This window comes from Sphaeramia orbicularis, chromosome 1, assembly GCF_902148855.1.
Source record: "Sphaeramia orbicularis chromosome 1, fSphaOr1.1, whole genome shotgun sequence".
Taxonomy (NCBI): Eukaryota; Metazoa; Chordata; class Actinopteri; order Kurtiformes; family Apogonidae; genus Sphaeramia; species Sphaeramia orbicularis.
In genome coordinates this window covers 17132854-17156438 of record NC_043957.1, presented here as the reverse complement: position 1 = coordinate 17156438, position 23585 = coordinate 17132854, and the positions used below count along the sequence as shown (strand labels likewise).

The window sequence follows — 23585 nt, the reverse complement described above, 5'->3', positions numbered from 1 at the left end:
CTGAAAGCAGCAGCTCACTTGTTAATCAATATTTTTTTTTTCCTCAGAGATCCATCCATCCATCTTGCCCAAGGTAAATGTGGTTGACCTCTCTCTGAGCTCTGAAGAGATCCAGGAGCTGGTGCTGACACAGCTGTTGCAGTCCGAGCGCAAAGAGCTGCTGATTCAACACTCACAATTCCAGAATGACAAGCAGTCGCTGCAGGACAAACTGATCATGGAGGAGGTGACGAAACCAGCATTCAGTGTTATAGCAACATATATTATTGTCTGTAGAACCAAAAAAGTATGGGGACATATGGGATGCAACTAGGGTCAACCACAGTCCATTGTCTTTTTTTAACCAAAAAACTGGCTTTGCTTGTTTTATTTCAGTAATAATATGAATAAAAATAGTAATTATTGAGACAAAGCTGATTGTTACCTACTATTCTACTACTGTAATACATATAAAACTCTTCTTTCCCCATTGCCATAAGCAATATAAACAAACGATAATTTTTCCACCTGTATTTTATTTTATTTTATTTTATTTTATTTTATTATGCTTTTCTTTTGTTTATACTATAATTCATCCTTGTAGGCTTGCTGTGTGTTTTATTATTTCCCTCTGATTTTGAATGAGCCACGTTGAAGATGATTTTTTGTCATCAGAAACAGAATCAGTTCATTTGCCATTTGCAGAAAAACTGCACTGGAAAACGAGTTGCAAGAGCTCAGCATAAAAATACATAAAAGACAGTGCAAGGTAAAAAAAAAAACAATGAAAAATTACATGAATAAAAGTAATAAATAGACAGGTGCCCCATAAATCAACCGGCACTCACTTGGACAAAGTGCATGAATATAAAGTGCATTATTTATGCACAAATATAAAAATAAAACATACACCATGCATTGTTAAGTATGTGATATGGAGTTGTTAAGGCTACGCACAGCACGGGGGAAAGAAACTGTTGGCAGACTGAGAAGTAGAACATTTGATGTCATTACAAATAGAGTATTCTGATTCCGTTTCTCTTCAGTTTTTACTTATTTTTCACAGCAGTATCGTGTACATCAGTTGACAACATGCAATCTTGTTTTTAGGATTCCCTAATGGACTACATCCTGCAGTCAAACACCGCTCTTCTGGATGACTCAGATTTTCTCCCCCATGTTTCTGTTTATCAAGAGACTACTGAGAAACTTAAGGCTGAGATGGAGCAGCTGAGTGAAGAGCTGGAGAGCCGTGACACTACTCTGCTGGCTGCTCCCAGATCTGTGGTGCAGCTTGCTGCTGCCCTCTACCAGGCTTTACAGGAAGTACAGCGTCTGTCCCCAAACTACTACTTTTCCCTCGAGAGCTTCATGACAGTGATGGAGGAGGCTTTCAGCTGGAAGGGCAGACTGTTAGTGTCATATACCGAAGTGCCCAGAGGCTTGATACAAGAGATCACAAACAGGATCGTAGGCCATGTACTTCAGCTGTACCGCCCTCGTCTGTTCCATAGTCATGCTGCTGTGTTGAACCTGCTGGTGTGTGTCACTCTCATGCAGCACAGTCAGCTCTGCTCCGAGGCTGAGAGGAAGGCCTTCCTCAGGGGTCTCGTGGACATAACACATCCTGTCACCAAAGTGAAACCCTCCTCCAGAGCGCTGCCCAGCTGGATACCCCCACATATCCACCCAGAGCTCCTGTGTCTGGACCAGATCACTGCATTCAGAGGGCTGATCACCTCAGTCAGTACTTCCCCACAGCAGTGGCACGAGTACCTGCGCTTTCCATCCTCCACGGTCACAGGGCTCGTCCCCTGCCGCTCCCACTCCCATCTGTCTTTGCTGCAGCGGGCTCTACTCTGGAAGACCCTGCTTCCTCACAGCCTCCAAGGACTAGCTGAGGTTCTGTCTACCTGTCATCTCTACTTCTCTGAACAAACTGCGAGGCATGAGGCCCCTCACGTTGGGCACCCAGAGGCCCTCGCCCAGTTGTTACTCAGGCAGGAGGGTCCCATCATTCTCACGCTGCCCAGTCCCTGTGGAGATAAGTGGACAAGCATTCAACCGCTTTACTTAATAAAACAACTGGCCCGCTGTGTGGCAAAAAGCACAAAGGTAATGATATATGGAGAGAACTAGTCATATAGAGTCAAAATAGATGTATACAGTGGTGGAAACAAGCTTTTGTTCACCCCGTGAATTTTTGATATATTTCATTAACCCATAAAGACCCAAACATCCACTGTCGACTAAAAACATCTACTGATCTAAAATGTTTAATACCCACTAATATCCACTAATCCTATCAATCCATGTAAATAACTGGTGTAAAATGCAGTTTGTCATGGTCGTCAGATAGAAGCTCCGTTGTGAACGTGGAAACACCGTCATCTTCTACAACATCGATTCGCCACTAAAACCCATGGAGTCTGATCAATGACACTGAATGCAGACACTTGGTTTACTGATATCATACTGAAAAGGTCCATTTTTCTTCAGTTTTCTCTGTTTCAGATATAATAAACTTCAACTTTAATATGAGCTCTTATGAACATTCTACCTGATCAGTAGATTAAATATAAGAAAACACTTGACAATATTACAATAAATGGTGATAAATCACTTAAGAAAGGTTAAATAGAGAGAAAAATTATTTGGAAACTGCCACAAAAATCACACAGAATCTTTATGGGTTAAGAATCAGTCTTAAGTCATTAAACTCTGCCAAGTATTGTTCCAACAAGGTCAAAACTGGATGTTTGAGCAAATAATGAAACACATCCAGGATATGACATGTTCAAAGACTTTAGGTTTGTTCTTTTTTTTTTTTTCTTAACAATAAATAAAATAATTGCATGAGTTTGTGTCTGTCTGACGCAGCCACACCTTTTGAAACACCGAAAAAATATTTCTCCAAATATTTCATGATAATATTTGAGATAAAATTTTTAAGGGTGTCTGAAAACTTTTTCCAACACTGTATGTGTAGTAAAGATTAAAGATTTGCAAACATGTAAAACAATGGAATATTAAGACTGATTTCAACTTGTATTGGTTAACAAAATTGCATAAAAAAAAAAAAAAAATCAAACCTTGATTTACCCTCTGCTTCCTGGACAGGTTGTTCACAATTGTACACATTTGTAAGTCTTACTTTTCAGTTGTAGATTATGTACTACGCATTTGTGACATTTTTGACAATCTTTTCACTTGTAGTATGAATAGAATTGCTGTGAGTAAGGCTCAGTTTTTACTCTGCCTTGTAAGATGACCTTGAGTGTTTTGAAAGGTGCCCATGAATAATAAGTTTATTTCTATTATCAACATGGATGTCATACATGCTAATACTATTTTTCTAAACTGATTATTTTAGGTTCAGGTACAAGTTATTTCTGTCGGAGCCCTGTGTGACAAAGAACTCATCCTCTCATCACTGGAAAAAGCTGGGAATAATGGCCACTGGTTAGTTTTTAATAACTGTCACCGTTTGGAACAATGGGATGATGACGTAGTGGCTCAGCTCAACAAGATGTTATCCAATAGAGGTAGGTTTTCTATCAAGAACCAATGTGAGCTTATGCTGCGTTTCCACTACATGGTATTGGCTTAACTTGACTCGGCCTTTTTGCGTTTCTATTGCGTAATAAAATAACCTGGAATCTGGTACCCGGCACTACTTTTCTAGTGTCGAGGTTCCAAAACAGGTGAAGAGATACTAAAATGTCACATGTAAATACTGCAGACCACTGATTGGTGAGAGAGTTGTCTCTGCGTCATTGCATCAGCGCCATTTTAAAAAAATATATAGATTTTGAAGTTCACAGTAAATATAAAAATCAAACAAGTCTTGATTGTTTGTGGAAATTTGAATGTATTGATACCTGATCAGACCTCTGATTTATTTTTCTTTATTTATTTATGTATTTATTTACAATGTTCTTTTCAAATACTGTAAGTCTGGAAAAAAAAAGCATTTCTCTATGGAATTTTTTAGAATGTATGTCCAGATTTTGATTAATAAAGTTGAAGAAATAAAAAAAAAAAACATTTACAGTAAATATAGGGGTAGGTTAATCCTTGATGACAGCCTGCAAAACAACACCATGGTCGGTCAAGGAGGTTCAGACATGTCTGTCCTTGGTAGCTGATGAAAAGATTCAGTGTGAGCTTGATGGGATGACACGCAACAAGTGATTTTATCAGCAACTCTCTGAGCAGATGTCACAGAAGCTATGCACAGTGTCGCTATGACGACCAGGTACTCTAAAGTCAGTAGTATCCTGTAATGCAAACAGTCTCCAGGAATAGTACCTGGTACCTGACTCGAGTCATGTCGAGCCAGTAATACACAGTGGAAACGTGGCATTAGAGTGAACAGGGACTGCACAGCATGACTACACTTTATCCTGTTTCACAAATGTTGAGATGTTCCACATTTTGATTATGAGGGAGATACGTGAGTTCAAGGAGAGCCCAAACTTTCCCTGAAAAAGTTCATAGTAGGGGGGTGGGACTTTTCAGATTCTCCGGAATTGTAGGGGGCGGGGCTGTGTGTTGAAGAACACTGATTGGTGGAACACACTTGTAGCATTCCATACTTCTGTGCACCCTCCATGTTTAATCCAGTGGCGTCTGTGTTTTCCGTGCAGATCACATGGTTTTATTTGCGATGCACTAAAATACATGGAACAACTTGAGTGTCCTCCAACCTGGTGTACTGTGTCACTCACTGTTTATAGCTTCATCATGTTTGTTTGTTCTTAAGCTTCTTCTTACCATCATCTACTGAACTTGTGAACTGGTGAACTACTGAACTACTGAACTACTGGTGGTGTAGTACAGTTTCTTTTACTGATTTGAATAAATACTTAATAGAATTATTGGGACTAATACCTCTGGTCTTTTACACAGAGTGTCATATATGCACAAACAGATACTTAAAAAATGAATAATACTTTGAGGTGGAAACATGAACCACACAGATTTCCAGGAATTTTTATTTTTACCCAGAGAAATCAATTCCTGGAAATAAAAGTTCCTCGAAACGTTGGTGGAAATGTTGCTTTTGGGAGTTGGTTCATCAAGATAAACAGTAGATGCGTATGTAGATGAAAAGAGTTGGGTTAAGACTGACACAATTATTGATAATTCTCAAGCTTCTGCCTGTTCATTTTTGATTGATTATCGCCTTGCATTTATGGTCAGTTTCTACCTCTACCTTTTACATGTACTATGTCAAACACCTGAGTTATTCCCTGAATTGTTGACTGAGACCTTTCATCCATTCACCCACTTTTTCCAAACTTGTTTTAAAGCTTAGTCTGAAAGATTTAGGGGAATTTTGGAGGATCTAATTGCAGAAACGGAATATAATAGTCATTATTGTGTTTTTGTTTAATGAGTCTATTATATGTGCAGTGAGAGCTGGACGCCTCCACTGAATTTAACAAAAGGTCAGAGCATACTTCTTCTTTTTTCTGTTTTATAGCAGGTGGAATCCAGTGTTAAAGTGCATTACATTACTTTTTTTTTTGTTTTTTTGTTTTTTACAATTTTTATTTCTTTCTCTTTTTTATCAGTATAATACAATCCAATCTCCTCAGGTTGAGGAGTAAGAAAAGAAACAGAAGAACAGAAAACAAACAAATGAAAAGAACAGCTTGTGTTTATGTGAGAAGATATTTAGGTCCCTTAATAGACACATTTGTCCCTGAATGTCAGCCATTTTCCTCAGTTTTTTATGAAGAAATTTTCTTTCAACTTCAGTTTATATGTAAGATGTTCCGTGACAAGTATATCATTTTTGATTGAAAGCCATTGTTTGTCAAATGGAGCATCAGTCTTAAGCCAGTTCTTTGTTATGGCCTTCTTCCCGGCCACCAGGAGGATCTTGACAAGATATCTGTCTCCTTTATGCACTGTTTATTCCGAATGTCCATGGTAAAGAACAAGACGAGAATTTGGGATTGCATATCCCAACACATCGCAGAGAGCTGAGTGAACCTTCCCCCAGAAGGGTTGAATATTTGTGCATTTCCAGAACGTGTGTGTGTGATCTGAATCCACATGATTACAAAGTCTCCAACATGGCTGTTGAGTATTCATCTGTTTACTTTTAATTTTAGGTGTGATGAAATAATGAATTAGATTTTTCCAATTAAATTCTCTCCATTTAGATGCATTACATCACCTTTTATGCATGTTATTATCCCTTTAACTTTAAAGTCCACAAACATTGTCTCTAATGAGAGACTTATTTGCTACTTAATCACCATAGGTTGCATGTTAAATCAGACATGCATTATGTCAAAATGTGAAATGTATGTGTAAATGGTAACATGTCCGTCATTGTACCACACTGACATATACTTTTCCTCACATTGAGCTGGTTGGGAACTGATCACAATGTGTAAACTGTATTTTAGTTATTGATCATACCAGGCAAATGTTAATGTATATAGATTTTTAAAATGTTTTAAATATTTTAAAATGTATTCATCTGTTTATTCCTACTTACGTACAACACAGGGACACCACGCATTGACGGCCTGGTTGGGTCATGCTTCCGACTGTGGTTTATCACTCAGGACAATGCACCACGTTCTTTACCTGGTAGGTGTTCAGTCCTGACATCACTGTCCCAGGCATGCCATTATTTGTTTTGAGGTCAGTCATTATTGGTACATTTAAAAGGAAAGGAACCGGTTTTGTGTCATTGCATCTGTAAATGTTAAAGTAAAAATGTACAATTAAGAAAACAGAGCCAGTGGGGGCTGTTACAGAAAACAATGAAGTAATCTTATAATTTTTGTAATTTTTTTTTTAACCATCATTTTTTATTGAATTTTTTACAGCAATAATGTAGAAAAAATGTCTAAACAAGCAGGAATTGTTCTTTTTATACAGAACATATACAAAACAAAAGCAAAAAAAAAAAAAATCACAAAGCAAGCCACCTATCCTCCTGGGCAGATGTAACAGAGTTTGTGAGATGCAAACTTACACTTAAACATAGGTACATAATATACATATACATTACATATACATAATATCACAGAGAAAAAATAAAAGGAGAAAAGAAGAAAGAAAAAGTATATATATATATATATATATATATATATATATCTCTTGGTAATTTAGTATTATGTCTCAATGATGCTCGTGGTTGTGTATTTTCTTAAGTTACTGTAACTTGCTTTGACTTGTGTGTGTGAGTTTATGAAAGTTCTGTCTCTTCACAGTGGGGGTGCGAATGTGTGCCCTGTCTTTGGTCTGTGACTCTTCGTGGAATCTCAAGGAGGAGCTGAGCTGCACTCTGCGACAGATGGCATCCATCATTCAGCCCCCGTCACCCCTGTCAGCCGACAACACACAGTTTCTCCTCCGATGTGCCATCTTCCACTCCGTCCTACTGCAGAGACAGACCTACAGATACTTAGGCCAAGGCCAACTCTACCACTGGTGAAGAAAAACATACACAGCACTGCATACACCTACTCATTAAATACAGACAATATATCACTGTTTTTTATCCATTCGGTGCATTTAACAAAATAAACACATCTGTTGAACCCTTTAACCCCTGAGACATTATTTCACTGTAACGGCTGAATTTGCATCTGTTTCAGTGTCATAAAAGCTGCTTTGAGTATGTGTTTGTGTTCCTTTTCTTCAGTGGTTTTTACTATTTATTTAAACTGTCAAAACAAGTTGGAATAACAGAAAAAGACAAAGAGAGGAATTGAAATTTTACAGGTTTTTACTAAATAAGTCACTCAGAATGTACATCAGCAAGAGATTTAGGATGATGAACATGAACTGTGAACTGGAAGTATTTTAATTTAGTCCCAGTAGTTTTTGTTTTGGAGCTCTTTTTTTTCTCAATCAGTCCAGCTGCTTTTTGGCATCTGGTTGAACTCCAAAACGCAGTTACACAGTCAAAACTCAGTAAAATACAGTAAAAAAAAAAAAGGAGACTCACAACAACACTGCAAACAACAGTTAAATCAAAAAACAAGGAAAACGGTGTAAAATAAATAAAGCCAAAACCATCTCTTTTTTTCATAAGGAATCAGTCTCACTCACTGCTCTGTGTTTTGTCCCCCATTACACAGGCCGCGGGGGGTGCACTGAGCATGCTCAGATGTCTATGGAAAGGATACGGTCTATTCTATCAGCACGCTTTTAAATTTTTGTTATTGAGCAAATGGTTGAATTTTATATCTAAAATAAATTATACATTCAGAATGCTCATCGCAGACACGTCAGGGGTTAAAGGGTTAATTAATGAACTCCATCACAAAGTGTCTATATTTTATTTTTTATATCTCTGTGTTGGAAAATCAAATGTCATTCAGATTTTTGCTGTAATATTTGAAGTTCAGTCAAGTTCCAAATTTACTGCCAGACCTGTATTTTATGTACATGTGTTTGTTTTGCAGGAGTCAGGCAGACCTCCTGATGTTACTAGATGCATATAATCATATTGCCAGTCTCTGCCACAACAAGTCTAAAGCTTTGGAGTATATTGCAGGTAAGATAGCCTTAGCAGGAAATGGTAGGACTGGACAATTTGACCACAAAATCCACATGCAAGTGCCAACTAAACTCTAAGTTCTTCCCTGGGTTTCTGGAAGGTTTTTGTGATTGTTGGTGGTATATCACAAAAAACATCTTTTACAATATTTCACAGTAGAAGAACCTCTGTGCTGTTTTTTATGCTATTTCCACCGTGGCAATAAAACAACACATCACACAAACTCTTGCAGGTTAAAGAGTAAATACCCCCCAAAATACCTCTACTGTGGAAATTTCCAAAAATGTCCTGTGAATGGGATGCCATTGGGAAGGGCTAAGACTAAGACATGCAAATAACATATGCATCATAAAACTAACACACTGTTATACTGATAGCATGCTTAGGTTTACACTATACTGACCTTTCTCCTATAGGGTAAAAAACAGCACCAACCCATGCTGACCACTAACTAAATACTAAACTAATGTTAACTCAAACAACTATCTAAAACATTCAAAGTTGGAATACAAGCTAAAGCTGTCATGCAACTAATAACAGTGGAAAAAATGTAACAATCTACAATCACAAACTATAGCTAGCTATAACATTAACACTAAAATAATCTATGCTAATAGAATAAAATGACTTTTCCATGACATCCACCCTATAAACAGGGTCCTTGGCTGTTTGCTGAGGAAAACTGACACCATCACCTGCTACCAGATCAGCCAGTACCAAAACTCAGGTGTAAAAATCATGTTTCAACCTAGGGCTGCTCGATTATAGAAAAAAAAAATAATCACGATTATTTTAGCAATAATTGAAATCACGATTATTAAAAACGATTATTTGTTAACCTTAAAGTTGTTTATTTTTTTCTTGCAAAACAATGTAAAATATACTCTTTAAACATAAATAAAGCTTTTAACCACTAAAGCAAAGCATTTTCACTTTTGTACGAAACAAAAAAATCTTTGAAATCAAATAAGTGTACTGTAAATTCAAGTATGTTTCCTTTTGTAAACAAATAGTGCACTGTAATTAAACTGCTACAGACTTGCCATAGAACTGTAGCAATAAAAAAAAAAAAAAAAACCTCACCTAAAGTGCAAATTATAAATTCAAGTATGTTCAATGTAGTATGAAACATAGTAAATTCAGTGGCGTGCTGTGAGGTTTCAGTTAAGGCCTTCTGTATACAACAGCCATCTACAGGGTGTCCCATAAGTCTCCATACATAGGAGACATACAGGGGTTGGACAAAATAATGGAAACACCTAACATTGTGGCATCATAGAAGGTGTTTCCATTATTTTGTCCAACCCCTGTAATACATATGGTTCTAACATGTATTTCTTTATATTTCTTCTTTATAGTTCTTCAGCATTGGAGGACACGCATTGAAATGTGTTCCCGACAAAATGGCAGTCATATAGAGCATATTATATAAATAAAAATGGTTTATGTCAAGAAACGTTTATTTTTCCTATGTATGGAGACTTATGGGACACCCTGTAGAATACGCACGTTAGGGTTATCCGGGTTAGGTTAGGTTAATACGGGAGTTGCAGCGTAAAGAGATTCGGAGACTGAAGATTGCATTGCGGACGAAGTTGTTTTTATGCGTTTTAGTTTTTCATAAGATAAAGAATATGATAAAGGTGGCGGTGGTTAAACTTTAGATGGTTACAAAGGTTTGTTGTGTTAGCGGTCGGTGCGGACACAACAACGAAACACTTTTTGCACGTGATGTGTTTTTGCTCTTCGTCTTCTTCATCAAACCCAATGTGATTCCATACAATTGAATTTGACTTGCCTTTTTTGTTTACCAAGCACTTCTGCTGTGATTCTCCTGCCATTTTTCTAGACCGCTAGGTACAACTTTCCTCTTGGGGTGGACCTGCCGGCTAGCAGGCAGCTGTAGCTTAGAGGGGGGCGGGGCAGAGCAACTCATGGGAGCTTGCGTGCGCGTGAATTAAAACAACTCAAAATTAATAATCGTTTTTTCTCGATTACATAATTTTTGTAATCGTTGCGTGTAATAATCGAAATCGTAATTGAATTTCGATTAATTGCACAGCCCTATTTCAACCTGTAGAGGGCAGTTACAACAACACTTGTAGATACCAATAGTTTATACCCTGAAGCAGAGCCCTATAAACAGAGTTATGACACGCTTTGATGTCACCGCACCGCTGATCACATGGTTCACGTAAGCCTGAAAAGGCCCAAACGAACTAAGCGCTCCCATGTTATTTAATGGGAGAAACCGCAGTGAGCATGGTAAATCTCAAAATAAACCACACACAACCGTTGTGTCACTACTGTATGTACTGTTGTGAGTGTTATATTTCTAAGTAGTGTTGTTGACCACTGAAAGGACTGCATTTAGTACTTTGAAAACTTAAATTTTGGGGGGGACAGTTTTGGTGTTAGCTTGGGTAGGCTACTTACGTGAGTGGTGCTAACATTACAAGTTAATTCATTCTGCCATTGTACTTTACTCATAAGGAGATAGACAAAAGTTTTACTATTACAGGACTGTGGTCCAAGCAGAAAACAGTAGTTAGCTGTCAACACTGTGTGTCTGCCAAGCTCTGCTCTGATAACACACACAATTATATAATTAAATACAACATTAACCAGTAGCTAGCATAGTGGCTAACTTAGCATGTTAGCATTAGCACAGATGATAAACTCATTAAAAACTCAACATTAGCAAACTCAACAGAATCTTTATAGGATGAGTTGTTACACTCAATGTTTGGAACTATTAACCCCCAATGACCCAGAAGAAGGTGCATATTTCTTTGACAACAGAAGTCTATGGTAGTGTCACTACGGTGACACATATTGAGGACTCTGCCTTGAAGTAATAAGTTTTATTCTTTTAAGTGGACTATCTGATGACTTTTAGTGCTGACAAATATTCTAGGCTAGCAATAATCATGTTACAACCAATCCATAATGAACTGTTGTCTATAAAATATTATATGTCTCTGATACTCAGTCAGTTTGAATTGAATATTAGTCTAGCAGAAAAGTTTGGACAGTGGTGTTTACTTATTTCATGACACTATCTGTAAGACTGAAAAGCAGATCATATTAAAACCTAAAATCATCCACAGTCTAAGATCATCAGATTGCCTTGCCCTATTTACTGTCCCTGGAGTTGAGTTACTCTTCTCATTAACCTCATTCTTTTTTATTCCTAGTAAATCTGGTGTATGGAGGACATGTACTAGACTCAGCAGATTTGGAAGTAGTCCAGAGTGTGGCCAAATCCTGCCTCGTCACAGAGCCGCCTATTTGTGGAAGTGGACCACACAACATCATAAATATTTTCAGCAACCCTGGACATTTTGGTAACTGATGAACTTCCTGATCATACTTTGCTTGTGATTATCTTATAAAGTCATTGATTTGCTGTCTTAACATTATATGGATCGTACACAGATTTTCTGCTTACTCTTACATTTCAGACATTTAGGTAAAGATTTTATGTATAATGAACGACGTGACTGTAGCGTTTAACTGACATTTCCTCAAATACCAACAAGAGATTCTTTCAGATTAAGTATGCGTTTGTGCATATTTGACATTCTGTGTAAAAGACCAGAGGAGGCAAAAGTTGTGATTTTCTGTTCTATTAGTCCTTATTATTCTCTATTAATCAGTGTCGAAAAAATAAAGAGAATGTCCAGATTAGTCTTGATCTTGCCATGGCTCAAAGTGATGCAAATAAATGTACTTGAAAGTATTCCTCAAATGTATTAAAAATAAACTAATGCGCCTATTTTGAAAAGGTGAGTAGAAAGCACGTACAATGGTCAGAAAAATAAATACTCAGGTAAAGTAAAAATACCTGAAAATTCTAATAAATCTTATCTCATCTTATCTTATCTCATCTTATCTTATCCTTTTTATCTACTCCTTTCTTATCTTATTTTATCCTTTTTATCTTACTCTTTCTTATCTTATCTTATTTTATCTTATCTTATCTTCATGTCCTTAGATTTGTCAGTGCTCCTGCAGGATTTGGATCAGGGTCTTCAGGATTCAGACCCCCGTGACTCCTCTGTGCTTGGTTTCAGTTCGAATGTGGCAGCAGAGATGGTCAAGATCAATAGCCGCAACCTAAGCACACTACTGCAGATCTCCCAGACTCCTCTAGGAGCAGTGAGGTGGTGTTGGACAGAACCGAACCAGCCTGTATTTACACTACCTCCCTATAGCCATGTTAGAGACAGACTGCACTCTCTGAAAACGTCCATGGCACACAAGGCCGACAGCGCCGATGCAAATGCAGGAGGTGTTTGTGGCGGTCCCCTGCGTGACTTCGTCCAAACTGAGTGGGATGATCTTATTGATTCTGTGTCCTCACTCCTCTCGCAGATACAGCAGCCTGTTCAATACAGCAGGCTGACCTCCGCCTCGCTGCTCCAGATCGCCGACCTCTTCCACTTAGAGAGGAGAGCCGAGTTACTCAGTGCTTATCTCTGGCACCACAACTCCTCAGATCCAGCTGGCGCATACCGACTATGCGCTTTCAAAAACGCCAGAGGCTTTTTGATGGCGCTGATGAGACAAGCAGCTCAAGTGAATCGCAAATTTGTCAGTGATATAATCCTCCATTTCCAGGTAAATACATACAAAATGCAATTCACTTGTGCTTAATTAAGTTAGTTTTGTACTCTATCTATCCTGTTCTATCGAGCACTCTAGGAAATTTAAGGATACTTGTCTAACGCCAACCTGACATGAAAGAACCTAACGTCCGGTTGGAGGTAAAGCGGTTCCACAAGGATTGATTAAAATTCATGCATTCAGATACATTCAGTGTAGTTGTCAGGATAACTGCATGAGCCTGCAGTTTTTAAAGCAGCCCAAATGGTCAGTCAAGGGTTAAATTGATCCACCGTCTACCAGAGTGTGGGTGTTTTCAGGGTAGTATCTTTTCTGTTTTGTGCTTGACACATAGCCTAGCAATTAGTCTGACAGCAGCAGTTGACATTGTGTCCCCAAACAAGCAAATTATGATAATAGATGAGAAACAGAACTAGTGGTTTATCAGATAAGTGACAGTTTAAGGTTCTGGAACAAGCAGGATGTGTTTATGGTGGATCTTCAATCTGTTAAGTACATGACTAGATACAGGAGTGGAAAAAAAGACACTCTTAAAGGAGTGATATTTTTCTTTTTTTAAATGGAACTATGCATTTTCAAACATTTCCCTGTGATCTACATAAACTGTAAATGCTATGCTTGGGTCTGAATTCTTCATTTAATTCAACTCTACAGGCCCATCTTCAGCCCTTTTTCTGAGTAATGACAATGGACTTCAACTGCTGCTGCTGACAATTATGAGAAATGTTCATCAGAAGTCTCGACCTTATATGTGCAAATGTCATGATGTAACTAGTTATAAAACATAACAAATTAAGAAGGAATTAAAATGGGTCGTAGAAATCCATTTGATTTTTGCCAAAATGAATATAAAGATAGCTTTGCAGCACCTGGAGGGTTCAAATTCAACCTTTTTGAACTATTAGGGTCCCCAAATACACAAATAAAAGTACCAAAGACTAATAAAAATGGGATTAGCAAAATATGACCCCTTTAAAATTTTACGTACAGTATTTTCAAATATTATCATGGAATATTTGCGAAAAAATCTTTTTTGTGTTTCATAAGGTGTGGCTGCATCAGACAGACACAAACAAATGTAAATGATTTTTTTTTTTAATCTAAATTCTTGACAGTTTCAATATGTCATGTCCTAGATATGTTTCATTATCTGCAGAAACATCCCATTTTGACCATGTTAGAGCTGAGCACGTGCAGAAGGCAGCATGTGGGTTTGGAGATTGGTACAATACTTGGCAGAGTTCGGCGATTTAAGAGTGATTCTTAATGAAATATATCACAAGTGGATAGGGGGGAATAAAAACTTTTCTTCATCTCAGTATGTCTGTATTATATATAATTACACTTACTAAACACATGACAAATCCCTATCACCATATCAATTTACATTAAGCATTAGCAGAATATTGGTTGCCATGAAAGTGACACGTGTGACTTAAGTCTAAGCTCTTTAGCTTCAGGTTCATGGTTCGGGTTTTTAGTCATCTGTGGCCTGACATTTAGCCCCATAATTAGCTTCCCGTGGAACAAATTAGTGTCTGAGTTTTGGTGGCCAGAGGAACGGAGCTTGATTGATGCTGAGTTTGCTTTAAGAAATGGAATCAATTAAGAGAGAATTAGACTAACAGAAGCCTAATTTACTAAATTTACTTAACAGAATAGGATTTTGGGTTTCCATCCATCCATCCACCCATCCATCCATCCATCCATCCATCCATCCATCAGGTCTTGCAAGATGTTTAACCAATGCTGTTTTGGTTCCTCTAGGTTCTCAGTCAGAGTACATGTACGTCTTCACTTCCCCTGGAATCTGTGTATTTGTGTGGTCTGGAGCTGAGAGGGGCATTATGGGATACAGAGCAACGAGCCATAAAGGACACCGTCTCTCCAGAGCCACACCCACTGCCGCTTGTTTATGTCAGCGCTCACATCAGGAACACAAATAACACCCAGGACACCTTCCCTTCTTATTTAGAAGACACCAGTCCATCAAACGCCCTTCGCTTAGCTGTTTATCTCTGTCCGCTCTATGTGGATATAGACGAGCAAAAGGGAAACTGGGGCCTGGAAGATATTAATATTATCACTAAGCTCCCTCTTCGCACATGTCTGAATCCTGAACTGTGTAATTTGAGAAGGGTGAGACTAGTGAGCAAACTCGGAGGAAACTAACCGACCTGTGAACCTATGGAGGATCACCTGGAATACAAGGATACAGCTGCAGTTGAAGAAATGTTAATTATGATGTTGTTGATTAAATATTTGCATGTTGTACACTAGGGGTGCAACGGTAAAGGTAGCCCACGGTTCGGTCCATACCTCAGTTCTTTGGCCACAGTTTCGGTTCAGTTTTGGTATGTTTTGTTCAGAAAGAGAAAATTTTTTTGTCTCCCAAAATCATATTTTTGTCAACAAAAACTGAATTTTATAGTAGGAACAAATTCTATCAGTGTGTTATGCACCGCCGTCAGCAGGGTTAGTTTTATCACATTTGTCTTGTCATGTGTTCTCATTTCCTGTTTTATTTTGGTAAGGGGTTTCTTTTTGTGTGTGTGCACTGTATGTCTTGTCTGTGTCTCCCCTGATTCCTTGAGTGTCTGCACCCGGTGATAATTATTCCCCACTCCCTTTATATACTCCCTTCTCCTCTAGTCTGTGGCCAGTTCGTCTTCCATGTCATGTCATGAACATCTCGTATTACCTCTTCTCCTCTCGTGTTTGGTTCCTTGACTCGTGAGTGTAGTTTTGTTAGATTTCTGATTTCTCCTTTTTTCTAGTTAGTCTTTTTGCCACAGCCGTGAAGATATTTTTGTTAGTTATATTCCTCTTTAAGAGAAGACATTTTTGTTAGTTATTATTCCACTTTTTGTGAAGATATTTTTGTTAGTTTTTTTTTCCAATGCGTCAATCTGAGATTTTTTGCTGCAACTAGAGTACATAAATACTCTTATAATGACTAGCCTGCAGTCCGTCTCGTGCATCTGGATCCAAGCCGTGTGCCATCCCTTAACACACTGAACTGAATAAAATAATACTTTCTGTCCTGAACAATAGAACCCTTTCTTATTCCTTGGCTACTTGTATTCGGTCATATAAAACAGACATGTGCACACATAGGGCCCAAAGGGGGCTTTTTCTAAATAAATAAATTCCTGTTCTAGATAGGGATGTAAAAGAAAACAGTGGTATAAAAACACCACAGTTATCTACCGTACACATTTCCTTGTAATAGCGTGTCATGGCATTGTATGTGTGTCAGAGTCCTGCACCGGGTCAGGTACCTGCGGGAACTTAAAAGTGAGTTACTGTGTAGACAATGTGTTAAATCAGGGGTTGGGTCAGGTTGTGGGTCTAATGTACGCAGGTACGGGCGGGTGCCAGTTTTGGAAAAGTAGTGGACCCATGCAGGACTCTGATGTGTGTTGAGTCTAAAGCGGTCTCTCACAGAGGGGCGGGGCTGCGTGCTCACATACAAGTCGAGAGAGAGAAATCAATTGCAAAACCGAAAACCTGCCCTTATTGACTGTCAATAAGGGCAGATTGTCCTGTGCGGGGTGGACCGAATGATACATGGTTTTCCCAAGTACCGTTGCATCCCAACTGTATACATAATGCATACATAACATTTGCCTTTGCCATTAAATTTGCTACCAAAGTTATAACAGTCTTTCAGCATTTTTTTTTGTTACAGTTTAGATGTTGACACTTTAATTTAGTAAAGTCATTTTCAATCCTTTTCCTTTTCGTTCATGTTGTTTGTTTTCATTTATTTGTTACTTATATTAAACCGAGTTGCTACACAAGGTCGCAATTGATAGAGGTTTCTGTATGTCAGCTGAAGGTCCATATAAGAGTGGAGAATATTTATCAGAACAAAATGTTGCTCGGTTCTTTCAGAGACAATGAAATATTGATGGAACCACATGCAGGTACAGTATGTGTTGTTTCTGCATGGACAAACACAATGCCTCAAAGTAACCTTGACTGTTGGCTTATTTTTCTTAAGCTGAGGATGTTTCTGCACACTGGAAATTGTGTTTATAAAACACTGTGTTTGACTCAATGTTCAGTGCACCTCGGTTTTGACACATGATGAGTTTGTAGTAGATGTTACTGCCTTAATATTTGAGTTTACAGTTCAGTGTTTCAGTGAAGGTGACCAAATGGATGGCCTGATGGCACTAAAGCACTTCTTATTCTTTTTCAAGGTAACATGGACAGGCACCACTATGAAACATTTGAGAAGTTTGGTAACGATACCTTTCTGCTTCATCTTGATAATGGGAGGGCGTGAGTATTTTTATGTTAGAATGTACATCAGTGTCTTCAGTAGGATGATACATGTCATTAGTTCCTTCAGTTTGATTGTTAATCCAGCTATGATTGTGTGTGTATCTCTCTCTCTCTCTCTCTCTCTCTCTCTCTATATATATATATATATATATATATGTATATGTATATATATGTATATGTATATATGTGTGTGTATATCTATCTATCTATCTATCTATCTATCTATCTATCTATCTATTTATCTATATATATATAAATTTAAATTTTTTATTTTCTTTTTTTTTCTGCAGATTTGGACGCCATTCTAAAGATGAGCCTTCTATCTTAGCTCCTCTCAAACAGTGCTGCAGGTAAAAACAGTAAAGCACAATAAAATATTTTGAATATTTAGTTGGTGTAATACGGAGCCCGGGAAGGGACATGGAGATAAAAAAAAGTATTGCATTGTAACGCAATAGTTTAAAAGCATTGCGTTATAACGCAATAGCTTTTGCGTTATAATGTAAAAGTATGGCGTTTAAACGCAAAAGTATTGGATCTGCATTGGGATCTGCATTCTGGATCTGACTGTGTCAGGTCTGACACACCACCCTGGCCTGTGCCCTATGCATGTGTAGTTCAGATGACCGTAACTCTTTCATTATTTGTCCAATCGGAAAAATTCCAACAGTTTCTGAAATCTGAGACACTGTGCTTTATGGACATTCTCGGGTCAATGCGAAAATTTCACGGGCACCCGTCTTAGAAGCCACAAAATAAGCCATTTGGTGACTGGGGACGCACACAGCAGACCGGATTCATGGAGCGGAGAACCAGAGCACATTAGTGGATAACGGATTAGATCTAGTGTTGGAAAATGTAGGCAAGACAGTCATCCCAAGTTACAAGACCACCCTGGAGGTTTACGGATGGATTTGTGACCGAAGGAGCGACTGATGGAGCAACTCCTGAAGAAGAAAGGTAAAGTTCACCCAGTTCCAGATGTTCTACATGACTGAAGCGCTCTCTGCTTTTTTTCTGTGTAGTTTTTACTTGTTTTACTTTATTGTTTATGTAAATTGACGCTTATACTGCATGGTGGTTTTATAGAATAAAGTACGACCCATGTAGAATATGTGTTAGTTTGTAGTATGTTGGACTTTCTGTGCATAAAAGTACGCATGACGCTCTACAAAATAAGAGCGCATACGCTGATGTTCGGTGACTTTTTTTTCTCAATAGTGCAATTTTACCTTGTCTTGTTTGTGTAATACATTGTTCTATATGTGTTATTTTTCCATGTGTCCACCGGAAGTTACATTCAAGGATGAAGAGGGAGAAGCCACGGTGATGCGCAAAGGCTCTGGTGATGCGAGCAGATACTGAAGACGCTCCACATCACAGATTCAGGACGGAGGCAGAGCCTGATGATGATCAGTCCAAATACCACAGACATTCAACACATCCACAGGATGACCTATTCTTTGCTTTCAAGAGACTATTTTCCATGTTCAAACTCTGCCATAGGAGCACTGCCTGGATCAGACCTGTGAACTGACAGAACTGTTTCTGACAGAACCATGAACATGAAGGCACTGTACAGCCACAGAAGGGACAAATGTCCTGTGTGTGTGTGTGTGTGTGGGGGGGGGGGGGGCAACCGGTAGAGTTTGCATTTTTACCCTGTTTTTGCACAGTAAAAGGCAAATACTCAGTTTGTTGTAAATACTTTTCATACTTTCAGAGGTCATATTTAACTTTCAAATCTTGTATCCATGTGTAATTTCAGAGTTTTTCTCTGCTAAAAAAAAAAAAAAAATTGTTTTTGTGTTTTTCGTCATTTTAAACTGTTATTACAGTATTAAAACAAACAGTGAATTTTAAATGACTGCTATATTGAACGTTCGAAGTGTTCTGCAAAAATTGACAAAAGGACTCGAAGCATATTTTCTGACCTTTTTATGGTCAAAATAAGAAAACAAGTCTAGGTGGACCATTTTAGGCTCAGGAGTATAAAGGATTTTAATACAATGTGCACATCCTCCTTTCTCATGCGCAGACCATTCACATTTGGCGCACATCCACCTGTATCCATGAAGCTTCCCACAACCGTAAAGCTGGGCAAATAGGAATTTTGTTCAGAAACCGTTGGAATTTTTCCCATCGGACAAATAATGAAAGAGTTAAGTCATACTACACAGGACAGGAGGGCATGTCAGACCTGACATGGTTGGACCCAAACTGGACCACAATGTATTATGTACGGACCTCAAGCAAGAGAGAGCATATATGATTGCGTTATAATGCAAAACTATTGCGTTATAATGCAATACTTTTTATTTTTTGCATGTCCCTTCCTGGGCTCCGTAGTGTAACACTGTTCCACATTTTTTTTTTTTTTTTTTTTTATAAATGATTTGCCTCTGTGTAAATCTGTGTGCTAAATCTTACAAACTAATAAGATGAATTGGAAACAAATGATAAAAGTGCTGGTTAGTTGATGTTTTCAATATATACGATAAAGTGTTCTTACAGATATATTGGTTTATGTCCATTCATCCAGTAAATTTATAAATGTTCCAGGATAAAGAACCTGTGAAGTGAATTGTAACGTCAGACAGTGGTTTGAAGTAGATCTGGCAGCTCTGATATATACATTACTTTAGAGTTAAACCCATTTTATTATTAATTCTCACTATTTCACATTTTGACCCAAGACTGTATCTGTGAAACTACAGCATTTGGACTGAATTTATATTTATTAGCAACTCTAACTTGGAAAAATTTCACTACTTTTATCCTTTATTTTATTGGTAAACCATTGGTATCATCCCTCATTTTCACAAATTTGTTTCTGTTTCCTCCAGAATCCGTCGTTCCACCTGGTACCGCCTTCGTCTTCTTTCCCTGCCTCAGTATCAGCTTAGTGATGTCATGCGCTCTTCGCTTTCCCATGATCCCCTGAGCAGTGTGGCTCCCCTGCTGGCTGAGCCCCACCTGGCTGCACTCGACCGCCGTTTGGCCGCTGTTCTGCAGACTGTAAGTGGATGCCTGAAGCAACAGAGTGAGAAAGGTGGGGACGAGGTCTTCTACGAAGACTTGGATCACTTGAAAGACTTGTTCGCTTCTGCTGATTAGAGCAGTTTTATAATACCTCGACCATGATAATATACAGGGTGTCCCATAAGTCTCCATACATAGGAGACATAATACATATGGTTCTAACATGTATTTCTTTATATTTCTTCTTTATAGTTCTTCAGCAGTGGAGGACACGCATTGAAATGTGTTCCCGACAAAATGGCAGTCATATAGAGCATATTATATAAATAAAAATGGTTTATGTCAAGAAACGTTTATTTTTCCCATGTATGGAGACTTATGGGACACCCTGTACAGTTTTATATAAATACAAAGTGAAGTGGTGTTAGCAGTGCCACTGTTAGTTACACAGAGGGATGTGAGATAGTGTCACTAATTCAAGACACAATCTGATGTTTAGACAGAATGAAATTAGAATGTTTTAATGGTAAATATTTCAGTAGTTTAAACACCTACAGAATCACAGTGTGACACATAGTAAGACAAGACAGGGACAGTATATTTATGAAGTACATCTCATTTCCAAAGACACTACAGCAGTGGTTCCCAACCTTTTTTGGCTCATGACCCCATTTTAACATCACAAATTTCTGGTGACCCCAGACATTCAAAACAGAGACTTTTTTTTTTGCTAAAATTAATTTGTGTCTGATCATGTAATATTTTGCTGTACTATGTTGCCAATAAACATTAATTTTAGACAACATTTAGTCGATATAATGTATATAATTATGGATGAGGCAGAAAAGCCAGGTGTTACAGCACAAAGTGAGAATTTTATTTTCCTTGGTCAGGATATGTACAGTCAGCCCAGCTTGTATTTACAAGGCTGACAATTAATACTGAACAAATAATAACTCAAACTATGAATTATGAAAGAACTGCAGCATCTGAAACTGACCACAATGAACATTTGACAGATAAACAGTACCACAGTGCTTCAGTTTCAGCTTCACAGTTTGTCACGTCTGTTATGTATTGAGATTGTCTCTCTCAACTCACCATATATTTTTATTAGTAAGTTTTTATTTTTATTTTTATCAATTACCAGAAATTTCAGGTGACCCCATTTGAATTCCAGGCGACCCCACGTGGGGTCCTGACCTTAAGGTTGAAAAACACTGCACTACAGTGTGACATTTGTGGATAAAACCACATATTGTAGTGCATGAGGTTTGGTTTGTCACAGTGATATTGGGCCCATGTGGTTCTATCGGCTCCAGTTGAATGACAGTTCTTGATGTGGTTTCATCTGAGGATGAGAGATCACATTCAGCTCAACCTCCAAGAACTGAAATACATTCAGATTCCCTCAGTCTGTTCTATTCTGCACTGTAGAGGGGGGATATCCACATCCCATCATATATTTCTATGAGGAAAAATATTTTCTCACACACTAGTTGTGCTCGGCTCATTTTCCTAGAAGACCAAACCTTTCATGGATTGCTTATTTATCATATCACATTTACAGTCTTCTGTTTACATCACCTGTTTCAAACAACGGTGTTATTTAATTATTGTAAATCATGTTCAGTCCTAAATTGTTCCTGTTACAACTTTTTCTTGAATGTGTTCCAGCCTGAATGTAATAATCGGATGTATGTTTGCAAATGAAATGAAGCTGTTGAGAAAAACAAGAAATCTGTTGTGTTCATATTGTCTACAATATAATACAATTCAAAGTAAATTTAATATCACTACTTTACCATCACAGCTTTTTTCTCATTTATGTTGCACCATCACTCTTGAAGCCAATTCACACACTATATATGGGAACAATATACACAGAAATGTATAAGATAATAGTTTGCCTGCAAAACATTTATGTGAGGGAAAAATAATCCTACTGATCTTAGTTTCCTCAGATTTCACATGTGGAAATATACATTTAATCAATGAAAACATTTTTAACAGCTGCGATTATTACATAAATGTTGGAGAAATGGGTGTATTTGCTAGAGGTGTTCTTTGGATTGGGACACACTATACTGCCAAAAGTATTGAGACGTCTGTCTTTATACACATATGAAGTTTAATGTCATCCCATTCTTAATCCACGGAATTTCAAATGGAGTTGTTTCACCCTACAACTATAACAGCTTCAACTCTTCTGTTAAGTCTCTCCACAAGGTTTAGGAGTGTGTTTATTGATTTTTTTACAATTCCTCTAGAAGTGCTTTAGTGAGGTCAGGTACTGATGTTGGAAGAAGGTCTGGATCCCAGTGTCCACTCTAATTCATCCAAAGGTGTTCTATCAGTTTTGGGTCAGGACTTTGTGTTGGCCAGTCCAGTTCCTCCACAAGAAACCCACTCATCTATGTTTTTATGGATCTTTCTTTGCTCACTGGTGTCAGTTATGTTGGAACAGGAATGGGTCCTAACTAAACTGTTCCACAAAGATGAACCATGAAATTGTCCAAAACGTCTTGTTCTGCGGAAGCATTAAGAGTTCCTTTGACTGGAACTAAGGAGCCAAGTCCAAGCCCGACCCCTGCCAAGCCTAACCCTAACCCCTATCTATGGTAGCCCATAGGTGGTAAAAGTAATTAAACTAAAACCGTGGCAAGACTCAGCAAAAAGGTGCATTTGAGAACTACGTGCGGGCCCCACTAACACTTAACTTTTGCCGCGTTTCCACCATGCGGTACCAGCTCGACTCGACTCGGCCTTTTTGCGTTTCCATTACAAAAAAGGACCTGGAATCTGATACCCGGTACTACTTTTTTGGTATCACCTCCGCCAAGTTTCCAGTACTGAGGGATCAGATACTAAAATGTGACGTGTAAACACTGCAGACCACTGATTGGTCAGAGAGTTGTCTCTGTGACCCGCTGTTTTACAAAAAACAGATGCGGAAGTTTACAGTAAATATAGCGGTAGGTTAATGCACATGATGACAGTCCGCAAAACTACACCATGGTCGGTCGAGGAGAGTGGTGGCCGATGTAAAAATTCAGCATGAGCTTGATGAGACAACACGCAACAAGCGAGTTTATCAGCAACTCTCTGAGCAAGGTTATAATAGTTGTGGATTTTTCATTATAGTTTAGTTTTATTTAGTTTTGAC

At 38.2% G+C, this 23585-nt stretch overlaps 2 protein-coding genes and 1 long non-coding RNA gene across 3 annotated transcripts in view; all 3 read left to right on the top strand.

Annotated features, from left to right (window-relative positions):
- Nucleotides 1-17197, top strand: part of dnhd1 (dynein heavy chain domain 1) — a 62243-nt gene extending 45046 nt beyond the window's left edge. Inside the window, exons 34-42 of the mRNA XM_030124785.1 lie at nucleotides 48-226; nucleotides 1090-2094; nucleotides 3353-3524; nucleotides 6508-6591; nucleotides 7221-7440; nucleotides 8421-8512; nucleotides 11713-11862; nucleotides 12513-13138; nucleotides 14912-17197. Coding sequence (XP_029980645.1) covers nucleotides 48-226; nucleotides 1090-2094; nucleotides 3353-3524; nucleotides 6508-6591; nucleotides 7221-7440; nucleotides 8421-8512; nucleotides 11713-11862; nucleotides 12513-13138; nucleotides 14912-15316 — 2933 coding nt within the window. The 3' untranslated portion in view covers nucleotides 15317-17197. The remainder of the gene's footprint in view (nucleotides 1-47; nucleotides 227-1089; nucleotides 2095-3352; nucleotides 3525-6507; nucleotides 6592-7220; nucleotides 7441-8420; nucleotides 8513-11712; nucleotides 11863-12512; nucleotides 13139-14911) is intronic.
- Nucleotides 17198-17321: 124 nt separating this feature from the next.
- On the top strand, nucleotides 17322-20689 carry LOC115411150 (extracellular serine/threonine protein kinase FAM20C-like). Its single transcript, XM_030123150.1, has 3 exons — nucleotides 17322-17434; nucleotides 17728-17787; nucleotides 20284-20689. Exons 1-3 carry the CDS (start codon nucleotides 17358-17360, stop codon nucleotides 20552-20554), a joined length of 408 nt encoding a protein of 135 aa, XP_029979010.1. The 5' UTR covers nucleotides 17322-17357; the 3' UTR covers nucleotides 20555-20689.
- A 1894-nt stretch (nucleotides 20690-22583) lies between these two features.
- On the top strand, nucleotides 22584-22995 carry LOC115412493 (uncharacterized). Its single transcript, XR_003934347.1, has 3 exons — nucleotides 22584-22594; nucleotides 22693-22699; nucleotides 22887-22995. It is a non-coding gene; the product is annotated as an uncharacterized LOC115412493 (long non-coding RNA).
- The last annotated feature ends 590 nt before the right edge of the window (nucleotides 22996-23585 follow it).